At 37.3% G+C, this 13,403-nt stretch overlaps 1 protein-coding gene across 24 annotated transcripts in view; it reads right to left on the reverse strand.

Moving 5' to 3' along the window:
- The window catches only part of shot (dystonin-like protein short stop), a 644,554-nt gene that overhangs the window by 32,748 nt on the left and 598,403 nt on the right, over positions 1–13,403 (reverse strand). For 17 of the 24 annotated variants that reach the window (XM_089648709.1, XM_089648708.1, XM_089648705.1 and 14 more), the window contains 16 exons: positions 12,947–12,958; positions 10,659–10,884; positions 10,131–10,263; positions 9,525–9,648; positions 8,699–8,819; positions 8,345–8,502; positions 8,058–8,209; positions 7,556–7,796; positions 7,176–7,271; positions 6,870–7,052; positions 6,079–6,238; positions 4,893–5,090; positions 4,062–4,334; positions 3,492–3,615; positions 2,909–3,107; positions 1,519–1,596 (listed from right to left, as the gene is read on the reverse strand). In XM_089648709.1, coding sequence (XP_089504835.1) covers positions 1,519–1,596; positions 2,909–3,107; positions 3,492–3,615; positions 4,062–4,334; positions 4,893–5,090; positions 6,079–6,238; positions 6,870–7,052; positions 7,176–7,271; positions 7,556–7,796; positions 8,058–8,209; positions 8,345–8,502; positions 8,699–8,819; positions 9,525–9,648; positions 10,131–10,263; positions 10,659–10,884; positions 12,947–12,958 — 2,478 coding nt within the window. The remainder of the gene's footprint in view (positions 1–1,518; positions 1,597–2,908; positions 3,108–3,491; positions 3,616–4,061; positions 4,335–4,892; positions 5,091–6,078; positions 6,239–6,869; positions 7,053–7,175; positions 7,272–7,555; positions 7,797–8,057; positions 8,210–8,344; positions 8,503–8,698; positions 8,820–9,524; positions 9,649–10,130; positions 10,264–10,658; positions 10,885–12,946; positions 12,959–13,403) is intronic. The other 7 variants (XM_089648723.1, XM_089648721.1, XM_089648719.1 and 4 more) reach the window with 2 other exon arrangements.

Below are 13,403 nucleotides of genomic sequence, written 5' to 3' on the forward strand. Positions count from 1 at the left end.
ATTTAATTAAAGCATCTGAAAGATTTCTAGGCGACCAAATTTTCAAACCAAAAACACATGATTTTGCATTTCTACGTATGGCATTGCCTTAAACTATATGTTGTCGCATTTTGGCCAGTTTTAGTGCATATAATTCGATATCTAGTGATAACAAAATGGTCTAAAAGAAATATGTATTATTTAATGTCCATTACACATGATGTTTAATTTTTCGTATAAATAATTTCACTTTAATGACAAATAATCATTTGTTAACACAGTGACAGTTTTCATGAAGAAAATAACATTTATGAGAGCCAAATGTCCTTAAAAGTAGCTGTAAAGCAATTTTTGGTGGGTCCAGTAGACCTGAAAGTCAACATGACAACACCCAGACTACATTTTGAAAAAAAAGTTTTAAAAAAAAAAACACACAAAATAATATAACATTATTTTGGCCCCACGGGAATCGAACCCGCAACCACTAACTTAAAGCCAAATACATAGACCACTATGCTATGGAGTTTATCATATCTAATGCAGTAAATTTAATTATATTATAAACAAAAGGTCATTATTTACAAAAAATATAATTATTTGTACAAATTTATAAAATATACATAAGAATAATGTAAAAGCATAATTTTGCATATTTATCTACATTGCTTGATGTATGAATGTTGATAATTTTTATATTTTTAAGCACTAAACAATGCAACTGGTATTTGACACGCCAAACATCAAAGCGATGATATTTTGCAAATATGCAATTATTTTATTTGTCACGCTAAATACCAGTTTCATTAAATATTATTCATTCCATGCAATGTACAAGGCAAATGCGAAAATTATAAGAAATTTTAAATGATACATACAAGTTTTGGAATTTATACTTGTAACTTCATAACCTAAGATCAGTTTTTTACGTTATGGACAGAGTTTGTCTTGCATAAACATAACTATGCATGAATGATTTATGAAGTATCATTGTGATTTATGTTAGGAGTGCTATGCCATGTTGCGCTCCTCCGCTCTAGTCCTCATTTTCAGGACAGAGATTACACTGGCAGATGGACACTGTAACACTGTCCGAAATTTTGTATAAAAAAGGAGAAAGAGCAACACGGCACAATACTACAAAATAAATCACGGTAATAATTATGCATGTTCAAAAAAGGACAAAAAAACTAAAATAATACGAAATAAAGAAGCTAAAAATGATTGGTTAAAATACTAAAATAAAAAAGTATTTTTTTGGAAATTGTTGATTTATGACTAGATGAATGCTAAGACTGGATATAGTGCCAAGTGTACCGTCATTCGACAGAAGATGTAGCACTGACGAGCTGGACCAATGGTAATCTCGGGGCACTACAGCTCTTTATTCATTCACCTACAGATGTATGTACACATACACGTAGCACTATTTCCAACTTAATCCATAGATAAATCGGCCAATAATTATTGATTTATGCAAATCGTGTATATTTTTTTAAAACAAAACAAGGATGAAAAAAATTGTAAAAGTGCAAAACAAACCTTTGTCTTCTGTTCAAAGAGCCATAGATGTCCGGAGATGCCTCACGCTCTCTGTGCAAATCGTGCTGGGATCCCCTTCTGATTGGCCCAATTCAAATTTAGAATAAAAAAAAAACCAAAAGAAATGTGAAATTTTTTGGTTTTCGCCAATCAGAAGATTTTTGTATTTTTTGATGTGTAGCATTATTCCAGGCAGGCGATGGGTTTTTTCGTGCGGTTGATTGTGTTTTTGAGATGGCGTGCAAGAACGTGCGTTTTGTGAAAGAAAAGGAATAAAAACATCTTGTTATTACAAACAGGTAACACGCAAAAACATAATATTTCTTAGTGGCTATGTTAGTGAAAAGCGATAATTTTAATTTTTGACAAAAAAGCAGAATTATTGTAAAGTGACAAAAGGTAGTGTTAATCATTTGACAAGACAATTTTTTTAAAGTACTAGGAAGCTATCTATTGAAAACAACTTTTAACATGTTTTTGGTAAGCAAAAAACTCTATTATTTGTGATTAATAAAAAAGTTTACGTTCACATTTTCTATATTATTTTTCTAATAATATATTCGGTTAATGAAAAAAAATAAAAAACGTCTAACTAAGATTTTTTAGACAAAATTGAACTAAAGGCTTTTTTTTTTGTGACCAAAATTTTTCATCTGATTAAATTGATTCCATTATTGAAGTCAAAGTGTACAAATTGATGATAAAAATATGAAAATCAAGTAGTTTGAAAAAGAAGTATCTTTTCCAGGAAGAAAATTATATAAAATAAAACTTAAAATACCCACCAAATCTAAATAATGTAAGTACAGTGAAACCCGCTTACAAAGATATCACGTAAAAAGTTTTCATGCTTAATAAGTTTTTTTTGTCGGTCCCTTGGAGATTTTAAAAATGCCTTCATATAGTTTTTTTTAATCATAATTGAAGACTTTTGTGAAATGAAATCAACCCTCAATACATAAGAAAGCTTTGATCAAATATAATAATCCATAATCAGAAGATTGCAAAGCTTTCATTAAATAAAATCCAGTCAGAAGATTGCAAACCACTTAGTAAATAAAATCTAATACAATCCACAATCAGAAGACTGCAAAACTTTGATCTAATACAACCCACAATCAGAAGATTATAAAACTTTTGTTAAATAAAATTAAAAATCAGAAGACCGCAAAACTTTGACCTGATACAATCCACAATCAGAAGATTGCAAAACTTTGATTTAAAACGATCCACGAGTTTGCAAAACATTGATTTATTGCCACTCATAGATAAATCAATCAAATAGAAAAATAAAATGCATTGAAACTGTTTTAAATATTTCACAATCAACAATCATAATGAAAAAGTTTGGTCAATCCGGCAACAATCCGCAAGCAAACAGTCTACATACCCAGGCGGTCCCTTGGCGGCACCCTTGGCAGACACCTTCCTGGGAGAGTCTTTGCCCTGGAGCACCTTGACCTGGTTGGCCTTGCAGACGCGGTCCACCTCGGTCTGTCGCTTCTGAGTGGTTTCCATGAGGTCCTTGTGGTCGGTGATCAAACCTTCCAGCAGTTCGATGTTGTCTGGTAATGGTTCCGATTCCAAAGCTGCCAAAAGAACATTGATTACATCAGAAACAATGGAGTAAAAATTAGACACAAGTAAAGTAACTACTCAACATAACAATAAACTCACTGATGGGGATATTAGAGCTAATAACAGGACACTGCTACCTCATGAGACAATATATGCAGCTGTTGGGAGTAGAAAACATTAATAACTACAGGAAGTGAGAGGACGATGATAGATTGACAGCACTGAGAGCACCTAATCCTGTTGATGAAGAACCAAAGTTGACGAGTCTCAAACATCTGAGGAGTTGTTGGATACCATGCTGTGAAGCCGGGATACATCGTCAAATACATAAATCCAATGAGGGTTATTAAACCGAGCTACGGTCAAAGGAATAAAGAAAAGGGAGATGAACTTACCAAGCAATGTGTTTTCGAGTCCCATGAGCCACTGTAGGAGTTCTTCCAAAGTGAGATCCAGGTCCTTGAGAGACTGCAGGTGAGTGAGCAGCTTGGTCTGGCGTTGGAGAGCCCATTGCGATACCTGCAGACAAACATAAAGATTACAACACTGTAATGGTTGGCCTGAATTCCCCAAATACTTATTAACGTGCTTGAATCTGTGAAAAGTGGTTTGTCTGATTTACAAACCATTGTTAATCTTTCTCTAATATACAGACGAAACATAAGAATAATGAGTCTATTTTGTAGTTATTTCTAAGGAGCCTCGGTGGAACCAGCAGCATTGATCTCTAGCGCACACATACACCTTCCAGAAACTCGGTGGACAAAGGCAGAACACCCATTCAAAGTTATCAATCCATTATTAACAGATTGATGGACAGACAATGGTATGCTGAGTCTGTATTATAGGTATTTTAATTTGAATTCACCTGGGAACATCATCCTCCCACTGGCTCTAGGCAGTTGTCATTCACTAATAGATAAAAGATAAAAGAAAGAATAATGTAGAACGTTTTTATAACTTACTTCTTCCCATCTGCTGGTGATGATGGTGATCCAGTGCTTGATGACACTGGCTCCATCAGGGTGGGCCTTTGCGAGGATTGCGTGCGCAAGCTGCAGCGTTGAGTCCTTGTCGCGCGCCTTTTCGCGCAGCTCCTGCAGGAAGCGCTCATGTTCGCGCACCAAGTTTGCCGCCTCGTGTTCATCTTCCGGCGGTTGGTTGGCAAAGCGGAGCTTCGTCTCAGCGTCGGACAGCCACTCGAGTAGCATGTGGACGGATTTGTGAAGTTTCTCAGCCTGCAGAAAAAGATTGAATGTAATAAAATATTTGAATTAATTCTACTACGATCATAATAAGTGGAAAAGGTTGCTTGAGCAATGATGGATGATATAGCTAGGCAGAAGCAACAACGCTTTGAACTGTTCGATCATAATTAAGACATGAAGTACTTAAACAAATCTGGATTGATGAGTAGTTTCTCTAGGCTTTGAGAAAAAAATGCTCAAATTAAGGAGGTTTCAAGTTTTCAAATCTTTATAAGAACAGAAAATAAAGTAGTTACGTTAGTTAAGAAGTGAAAAAAAGTTGAGATGTGGGAATATTTTTCTTGTTCTAGCGGTATTTCAATAAAAGGTGCTGAAAAGAAATAACTTCATTATTCCCTTTGGCACTAAATCATCTGGGAGACATGTGAAACATCCACTTTCTTGTTTCTTCTACAACATGGCTCTCTGACTCATGTTTTCTCAATCCTTTCCTTACATACAATATCCACGAAGATATTAGATCTGACTCTGACGGTTTCAAACCTTCAGATTGATTGAAAGTTCAAGAAAAATAACAAAAAAAATCACCTCTTTAAGTGCCTCCTCCAGTCGGCTGGTCTTCCTATCGCTCAGCCTATTGACGCTCTGCCACAAGGCAGACAGCGTGGAGCACTGTTGGGAAACGTGCTCTGCATCTGCGGGCGGTGCGGTAGCGGCCAGTTCTCGGCCGGTGCGGATTACCGACTCCATTTGGGCGGAGCGGGAGTTGAGAGACTCCTCCAGTTGCTGGAAAGAGGGAATTGTTGAAATTAATTATCACATTCAAATATAACGAGAACTACATTCTTCTTATCTCTTATTGAGGCAACTTAGATGAATGGGTATTTCTTAATTCTCCGCACAATTCTTAAAGCTATTGGTGCTTTCCATATATGTATAAGAGAAACATACGGAGATGTGACTAATATGATTTAAGATTTTCACAGCCAAAAGTATTTTTGCTATTTGTTTTTGGGGTGTTATGCCGTGTTGCGCTAACTCCTTATTTAGCTAACGTTTCGGACAACGTTACAGTGTCCATAATCATCACATCTACCCTGATGATGGACACTGTAACGTTGTCCGAAACGTTGGCTAAAGAAGGAGTTAGCGCAACACGGCATAACACCCCAAAAACAAATAATAAAAAAAGGAGATGTGACTGTTGCCAGGCTATGACTAAACTGCACTGTCATAGCAGCAGAGCAAATGAATTTGTGCTGTGTGTATATGCAATTCGCAGTGCAGTAGTATGGTTGAACGATGTTGGTGACAGTTTTGTGCAATTTCAAATTAATAATGGTTAATGTTATTTTAGTTATCAAAATACTACTAACGCCATCTGTGTGTGTATGATAACCTATTCAATAAACGCTAGTTCATCCGGTCTACTTGAAAAAAGACCGTGTTTTATTTAACAGGTTATGGGCCTGATCCATCTCTTTTCCTTCTATTATCATGGTGCCTTCCAATGCTAAAATTTTTACGTATCTCTTGACAACGATGTCCTGTTAATAGTGGCGGAAGACACAAAAAACCAGCATTTCTACGTAATGGACATTTGGTGCATGAGGATAGGTCATTTCAACAAATCGTCCTAGCGCTCGACAGCTAGGTTGGAATGGAATAATGATTCATTAAGAGATTCTCCGGATAGTATCCCAAAACATGACAAATTTGGAGAGAATATAATGTTATCATTCTAATTATGTATTGAGGCAAAGCAAAAACTAACCTTATGCTTCTCCACCAACCCCATAACGGTGTCAAGATCTCCATGGACTGGAGTGTCTTCTTTCAGATTGGCCTCCTGTTTCCTCAGCCAGTCGAGCAGCGCCGACATGGCGTCCTTGAACTGCCCACTGAAGAGAAGGGCCTCTTCCAATTTGCGTTGTCTGCAATTAAAATGGTACAATTATTATGGATATCTCTTTATTGCCGTGTATTGCTTCCTCTTTACAGTCAGCGAGCCAAGTATCGAGACAAAGTATATTATCAGTGCAATCAATGCTCCACCCTTAAACACGGTCACCAAATCTGGATGAACGAGAGAATGTGTTCCAAGGTCCTAACTGACTAGATGAGATTTTTGAGAGAAGTATCATGAGTTACAAAATGAGATTGAGTCTGAAGCTCCACTATCCGGGATGTGCTCAGCTTCGAAACATTATTATCAATAAATTATTGCAAGTATTAAAATCTACACTTTCAAAAATATGTGCAAAGTCGAATCGAAGCACCGCGCGCCCCACCACTATAACGTGTCAAAAGTAGGAACTAAGTAGACTAAATGATGCACACGTCATATTCAAATGTTAATTGTATTCTACACATAAAAGTACATGTATGCGTAATGCGCATTTAAGGGAAGACTCGTTTGTGTTTGAAAAAGTACAAAAGTACAAATCACAAATGTAAATGCTATTAATTAGTACAACTGGATGTGTTTCTTGTCAAAGCGACTGGTCCCCAGACAAAATAGGAAAGACTTGACTAGATGAAGAATAATAAGAACATGATATTTACCTGTCAACAGCCTTGGAGCAGACAGTGGTCCACATGGACTTGAGCTCTCCCAGCATCTGTCGGAGCACAGGTTCATCTGTTTTGGGCGCCTTCTCCTTGAGTTGCTTGCCGCACTTCATGGCTGCGTCGTACACAGGCTGTTTGGAGCCAAGCGCCTTCTGGAACTCGCGGTGGCGGTCCAGTCTGAAAAAAAACACATTCAAATAAGCAATAGGTTCTATCTGACACAGCATCGTTATTCGGTAATGGTCTCTAGATAAAGATATTTCGTTCAGTTCATTATTGCAGCATCAGACTTCTTTTTACCTGTGTTTGATCTTCTCGGGATCGTTGACAGTTTGCTCGGCGTTCAGGTCATCCAGAGATTTCTCGGTGTCGGTGAGCCAGTTCATCAGATTAGACCTGAAAAGAAAAATTTCAAAATCATGTGCATCTTCAATCTCCTGTCAAATATATACTTTTTCACACTGGAGGTATTATGCGCCCGGCGACGATATGCATTAATGATGACAAAGAACTAGGGGTTACAGTTTACAAGAAAAAGAATGAAGGGTTATGTTCAGTTTTGGCTAAAGAAAACAGAGTATCGTGTATAAAAACCAAACATTTCCGACAAAAAAATAAAAAATTGATAAGTACATAACTGTGAATCAACCGATTATTAGTTCCTTTAAGGGTGCACTCACCACTGGTCATGGAACTCCCTGGCCTCCTTGAAGCCGTGATCCAGCGCCCGGGTGCGCTCGGCAGCCTTAGCCACCACGCGCTCCCATCGGTGCTGGACAGAGACCAGCAGGTTCTTGATGAGTATCACGTCCTGCTTCTGGCTGAAGTACTTGAGGTGGGTGCCCTTCTTGTCCAGGTGCAGCATGGTCTCGCGGTGTGTGGATACCTCCTTCTGGAAGGATTTATGCTCCTCGATTTGACCTGGTAAACAAATTTGATATATTAGTTTGGTATTCTGTTGTTCAATTAGTTGAAATTCTCTTCACTTTAGTTCAACCAGCGCAAAGATATTGTTGTGAGTGTCTAACATTTATGTAAGTACTTGTATAGTTGACATTTTACGGATGAGAACTTTAACCTAACCTAACATTTGAGGATGCAAAACACGCTCTGGAATTTTTCAGATATCTGGAGAATTTTTTCACAGGTGGAACATTACTCAATAATCAATAGATGACTCACTCAAGATAGACTCCATAACCCTTGAAACCGGTTTGGCGGATGTGAGCACTTTTTCGGCGTTGGTGAGCCAGTCCACGAAAGCTTGGAGTGCATCGTGGAACTCTGTTGCTTCCTTCAGAGCTATTTCCAGTTTGATCTTCTTGTCAGACGCCCTGCAAATGTTACACAATGTGTTAATGCAAGAAAATTCAAAAGATGAGGGATTTTATGTACTACAAAATGCACTCATTAAAATCTGAGAAATATTCATAATAGTTTGTGGTGTAAGTACAAGTGAAAGTGCTCACCTAGCAGTAACACTGTCCCATCTCTGTTTCAGCGTCTTGAGGTTATGTTGCAAGTTGGACACGGACTGGGGCCTGTCCTGCTTCTTCAGGTACTCCTGACCCTGCTGCAGCACTGCCTCCACCTTTGGCCTGTTCTCCTCGATCTCATTAAAGACCTCCTATTGGAAAAAAATTACAAATGTGCCATTAAGATATGTGTCAATTTTTTAAATAATGATGATCAAATTTGCGTGTTGTAATTTGAAATATTTATTATACATACCGGCATAACAAAACGTTGCATCTGAGAGAAAGCCGGGTAGTGAGGGTATCAAACATACTAATTTCGATTGTAGGTGGGTGATTATGACTTACCATGAATCTCTCCAGTTGTTCTGAAGCGGTTTCCGGAAGCCCTCCGACTGGTTTGGATGCGGCGATGATGCTGTCCACATCTCCCAGCCAAGAAAGGAGATCTTGGATCTCGGCGTGGAACCTGAGAAGAAGACCATCATTGTTAAATTATCTTCTTGCATGTTAAATTATAGCTTAAATATAGAAAAGATAAAAAAGATGTACTATTCAAAAGACACATGACCTAATATATTGAATACTAGTGGAACCGGCAATGCTTCACTATTGCTAATGTCTTTCTAGGGTATTTATTTATTGTTTTTGTGTTTAATTCGTAGAACTCCATTTAATTTTTTTATAAATTTAATTTAGATTAAATTTGATAATATTATTATTAAGTTCTGCAAGTGTTTTAGTTTTTTATTATTGTGACAGCTGTTTCGGCTTACAAGGCCATTTTCAAACTGTGGTTAGTCCACATTGAGACGACGTTTTTATACTATTTCAAATGTAAATTTTGAAGGTGCATACATTGATCTTTCTAGGGTGTCTCCGACTTCTTCTATCATTCGTTACTGTATATCACAATGTCACTGTTAAAAAACTACATTACATCGACTTTAATTCCACTCCGTATCTCATTTCAGTGCAGAAATATTACATTGTATTCCTCGGGAGTCCCTGACTTTCATTGAAATAGGTAGACTCCTTTTCGAGTTTTGCAAACACAAATATAAGCAGGTTGAGAGCACCTCATCCTATTGAAGGAGGATCAGAGTTTAGGAGACGGAGAAAACCCAGGCTGACTATTTGCTGAGTTATTTAGTGTTGCAAGTAGAATAATTACCTCTGGGCTTCTCGCAGTGCTTCCTCCAGCTCCAGTTGCCTGTCCTTGGCCTTCTGCTGAAGATCTCTCCACTTCCTGTTGAGTTGTTGGAGCTTGTCTTGAGTTGTACTGGCCTCATCGGTTCCTGTTAGCGAGAAATATAAAATAATTAGAGACACATCATCAATCATGGCGCCACTTCCCATGTTGTCATTTAACACCCTCCATAATTTTCTCCGGTCCTCAGGCCTTCCCATCCTTCTCCAATCCACTTGTAGTCTTTAATCAGTCCACTATGGTCTAAATGGCCGCGTTTGTGCAATAAAGCGTATAATGGTACACTCTATTGATAGATTGAAGGAACTATCAATTTTGGTTTCGTACTAATCTTAGCTAACAGGAAAGAAAATATGACATTTTTACAAGAGAACTACAATACTGACAGAACTGAACATTTGGATGGACATTTGCAGCAAAACTGCAGTAGGGAGGTATCATATCATTTTAAATGTCAGTCTGCCAGCAAAATGAGAAGTAAATCATTGTAAAATTCTGTAGATCCTGGAGACTAATTGATTGATAGATTGGTTTTGATTGGTTGATTGATTTATTTGTTGTTTTTTTTACCTTTGCCTTGCTGAATGATTTGTTGTCCAGCATCATTGAGTGTGTCCACACTGTTCTGGTGGGCCTGGATGTCGTTGGCGAGAACCTTCAGCTTAGCGAGCTCTACTTCTAGGACTTGAGGATCTCCAGCCACCTGATTATGAGTTAAACACATTCATTAATTAGGATGTTCATTATGATGGTGCTACGAAAAGGAAAAAAAAAGATAGTTGGATTCTGTCATGGAGAACTGCGGACACCGACGTTCCGGATGACTGTGATATTTAATCAGTTTCAACTCATTGGTGACCTTTCTCTTCTTCTTCTGCCTTCCACTTTACAAGTGACCATGAGTTTCTCTAGGTTCGATTTCTTAGTTTGGGGAGCAATGTGTCCAAAATATCTTAGGATACACTGTAGGCAGACAGTTGATAGCATATTGTGGATGACCAGCTCTTCCAGAATGAACATTTTAGTGCGCCTGGCTATCCATAGACGCCTCCTAATTTTTCTAGTATTATTTGTCAAGACTGATAATTTTCTGCTTACCGGTTTCAAAGAATCGAGTGTGGCGTCGCTCCTGTCTATCCAGACCATCAGCTCCTGCAGAGCGTGCTGGAACTGGCCGAGGCGGAGAAGCGCTCCCTCGAGACGGCGCTGGCGATCGGACACTCCGGCCACCAGGGCGGCCCAGCGGCGGTTGACGCCAGCCAGTGGCTCCCGGATGGATGCTGCTTGTTCTGACGATGTTCGTTCGGTGAGCTCTTGCGCTTGCCTGTTGTGGACATCGGATGTTATAATAATGATACATTTATGGTAAAATACATGATACAGAATGTCACACAGTATTCCCAAACATACCACAGTACAGAGATGACTGCATGTAATGTTTTCGTCAATTATGCTCATTGTAGTGATTTCCACTTAGAGACTTCTCATCGATTCGAATTTTGATTGAAGCGCTATTGACAATAATTTATCTAAAAATTCTTAAACCCTTATTTTCAATGTATTTTATCGTTAATTTGAAACCTGTAAATGTACTTATGTTTCAACACAGTAGACTATATTATTAGAGGACAAAATCATAAAAAGCCATTTTAGAGATTAAAAATACAATAATAAGTCAAAAAAGTTAAGGTCCCAACAGGCTGAAAAAATGGGAAGGGGGAGTTCGGAACCTGGCTATTCAGACCTATTAATTAAACATTGGTAAAATCATTTTTAACAATGTTTCGATTCCGAATAGACCAGGGCGATACTGAGTTTATCTTCCACTCTGGAAGTAGTTGACTTAAATTATCCTCTACCTATGGTGTACAAAATATTCGTACAAACATTCTCAGAAATAACCACTCAAGCGATGGTTACCCAAATTTAGGTAGATAATTTTTATGAATTATAAATATAATAAAATAATCGCTCGAGTGGATAACAATCGTACATAGTGCAATTAAATACTATTTACATACTTCAAATATCAGATAACAATAAAAAAAATGTATAAGTTTTATTACAAACAGGCATTAATAAAAAAATTGTTTAATTAACAATAATTAAAATAAATTTATGTAATAACTAAATACATATTGGAACACACTGTGCATTGGTTAGAGGTTACAAAGTCAAATTAGATACATTCACACAGAGATTATTATAAATTGAAAAATATCCATTTTATGGATGTTTTATTGTTTCAATTAATCCAAATAATATTAAATCTACATAAGAACATATGTACTTTTCGGCCATCTTGTCACGGGGAATGCTGCAAGAACTGCGCTGCAGACTTGTTACATTATTATAACCAACTTCATTTTCTGCACAGGGTTCTTGCAGCATTCGGTTTATGTCAATTGCTTACCGACCCGTGGGACGACAGACTTCAACTACCAAATACATAATAGACAATACTGTATAATAAATATATAATACGTATGTAACATCATTTAACACATAAATTAAAATTATAACTTTTTAACAAAAAGATTAAAAAAACACATTTTTAACAAAATCGAATTATCATAATAATTTTTTTTATTAGGAACAAAACAAAAAAAGCACAGAATCAAAATTTTCATGCAATTTTTGTAGCAGATTTTGAGGAGTATTTTTTATAATAATGCAGCGTAAAAATAAATGATTTCTTTTTTTTAAGACGCATAAGAGCGTCTACAGACAAAGCGAGGGATCTGTGGCAATAAATTGACGAAATTATACCCGAAGAGTGGCATAGGCGGAAACCGGGACTCTGAGATTATTTTATTTATTTATCCGGTATTTTGAGATTAAAAAAACAGATCCGAAACGGTGAAAAGGGTTGAGATGTGATATAAATATCCAATTTGAGTCATATAATTTCTAAATCCCCCATATCCAGACAGACACCCGGTTGGACAGCATTGTAAGGTAGGGGCTGTAGGATGGGATTTATTAATGCGGGTCTCGAAGAAGCCCGGATTATATGAAGGAGGAAAGACAGATGGCGGTAGCTCGTTCCACATGCGAACCGACTCACACAAAAATGATTAGGAGAAACATCCCATTCGCCTTTATGACCCATGACCTTTTTTATGCGAATACCGACCAAGAGTCCTATTTGTCCGAAGCCAGATCACCAGGGCGATACTGAGAGTATCAAACACTCTCTTTTCTCTGAATCAATGGTAGTTGATATGGGGGACACAGTAACTACACAACTCAACTATAAAAATGTTTTTTTTGTTGTTGTAACAATATGGTAAATACATACTACGATGATAAAGCCATACACATTTATTGCAGCCAGCAACACAGAACTGAAAATGAATGGTATTAAATAGTGCAATAGTTCTTGCCTTATCAGACTCCTGGTGTCGCAAGACGGCGTCCAAAAACACGGGGAAAACAAAATAATCAGTATCATGGCAACACTCACAGCATTGGGAAATATTGCATTTCATCATGGCAACACTCACAGCATCGGGAATTATTATTGCATTTTAGTAAAATTCAAAAATGGAATGTGAGAAAGACGGGATCTTAAATTTTGGTTCCAAATTATTTGATTTGAAAAAATGTAATAGTTTTTCTTTTGAATTGAATTTACCCAACATATCAAGTACCTACTTCATTTTTTTTAAAAAGATTCTAATTCGGTTGTTGTAGCGATACCTTCTATTTAAATGCCTAGCTACTAGCAGAGCCTCTGGTGGCAGATTCAGGCAAACAGCCATTAGCATTTCGGATGTCAAGTTTTGTTTCTGTTAGGACGGGTTGTTTCGGAGAATTTGAAGAATTCATCAAATTTCAACG

Source organism: Hesperophylax consimilis, chromosome 28 (genome assembly GCF_061612785.1).
Source record: "Hesperophylax consimilis isolate HC1 chromosome 28, BYU_Hcon_1.0, whole genome shotgun sequence".
NCBI lineage: Eukaryota > Metazoa > Arthropoda > Insecta > Trichoptera > Limnephilidae > Hesperophylax > Hesperophylax consimilis.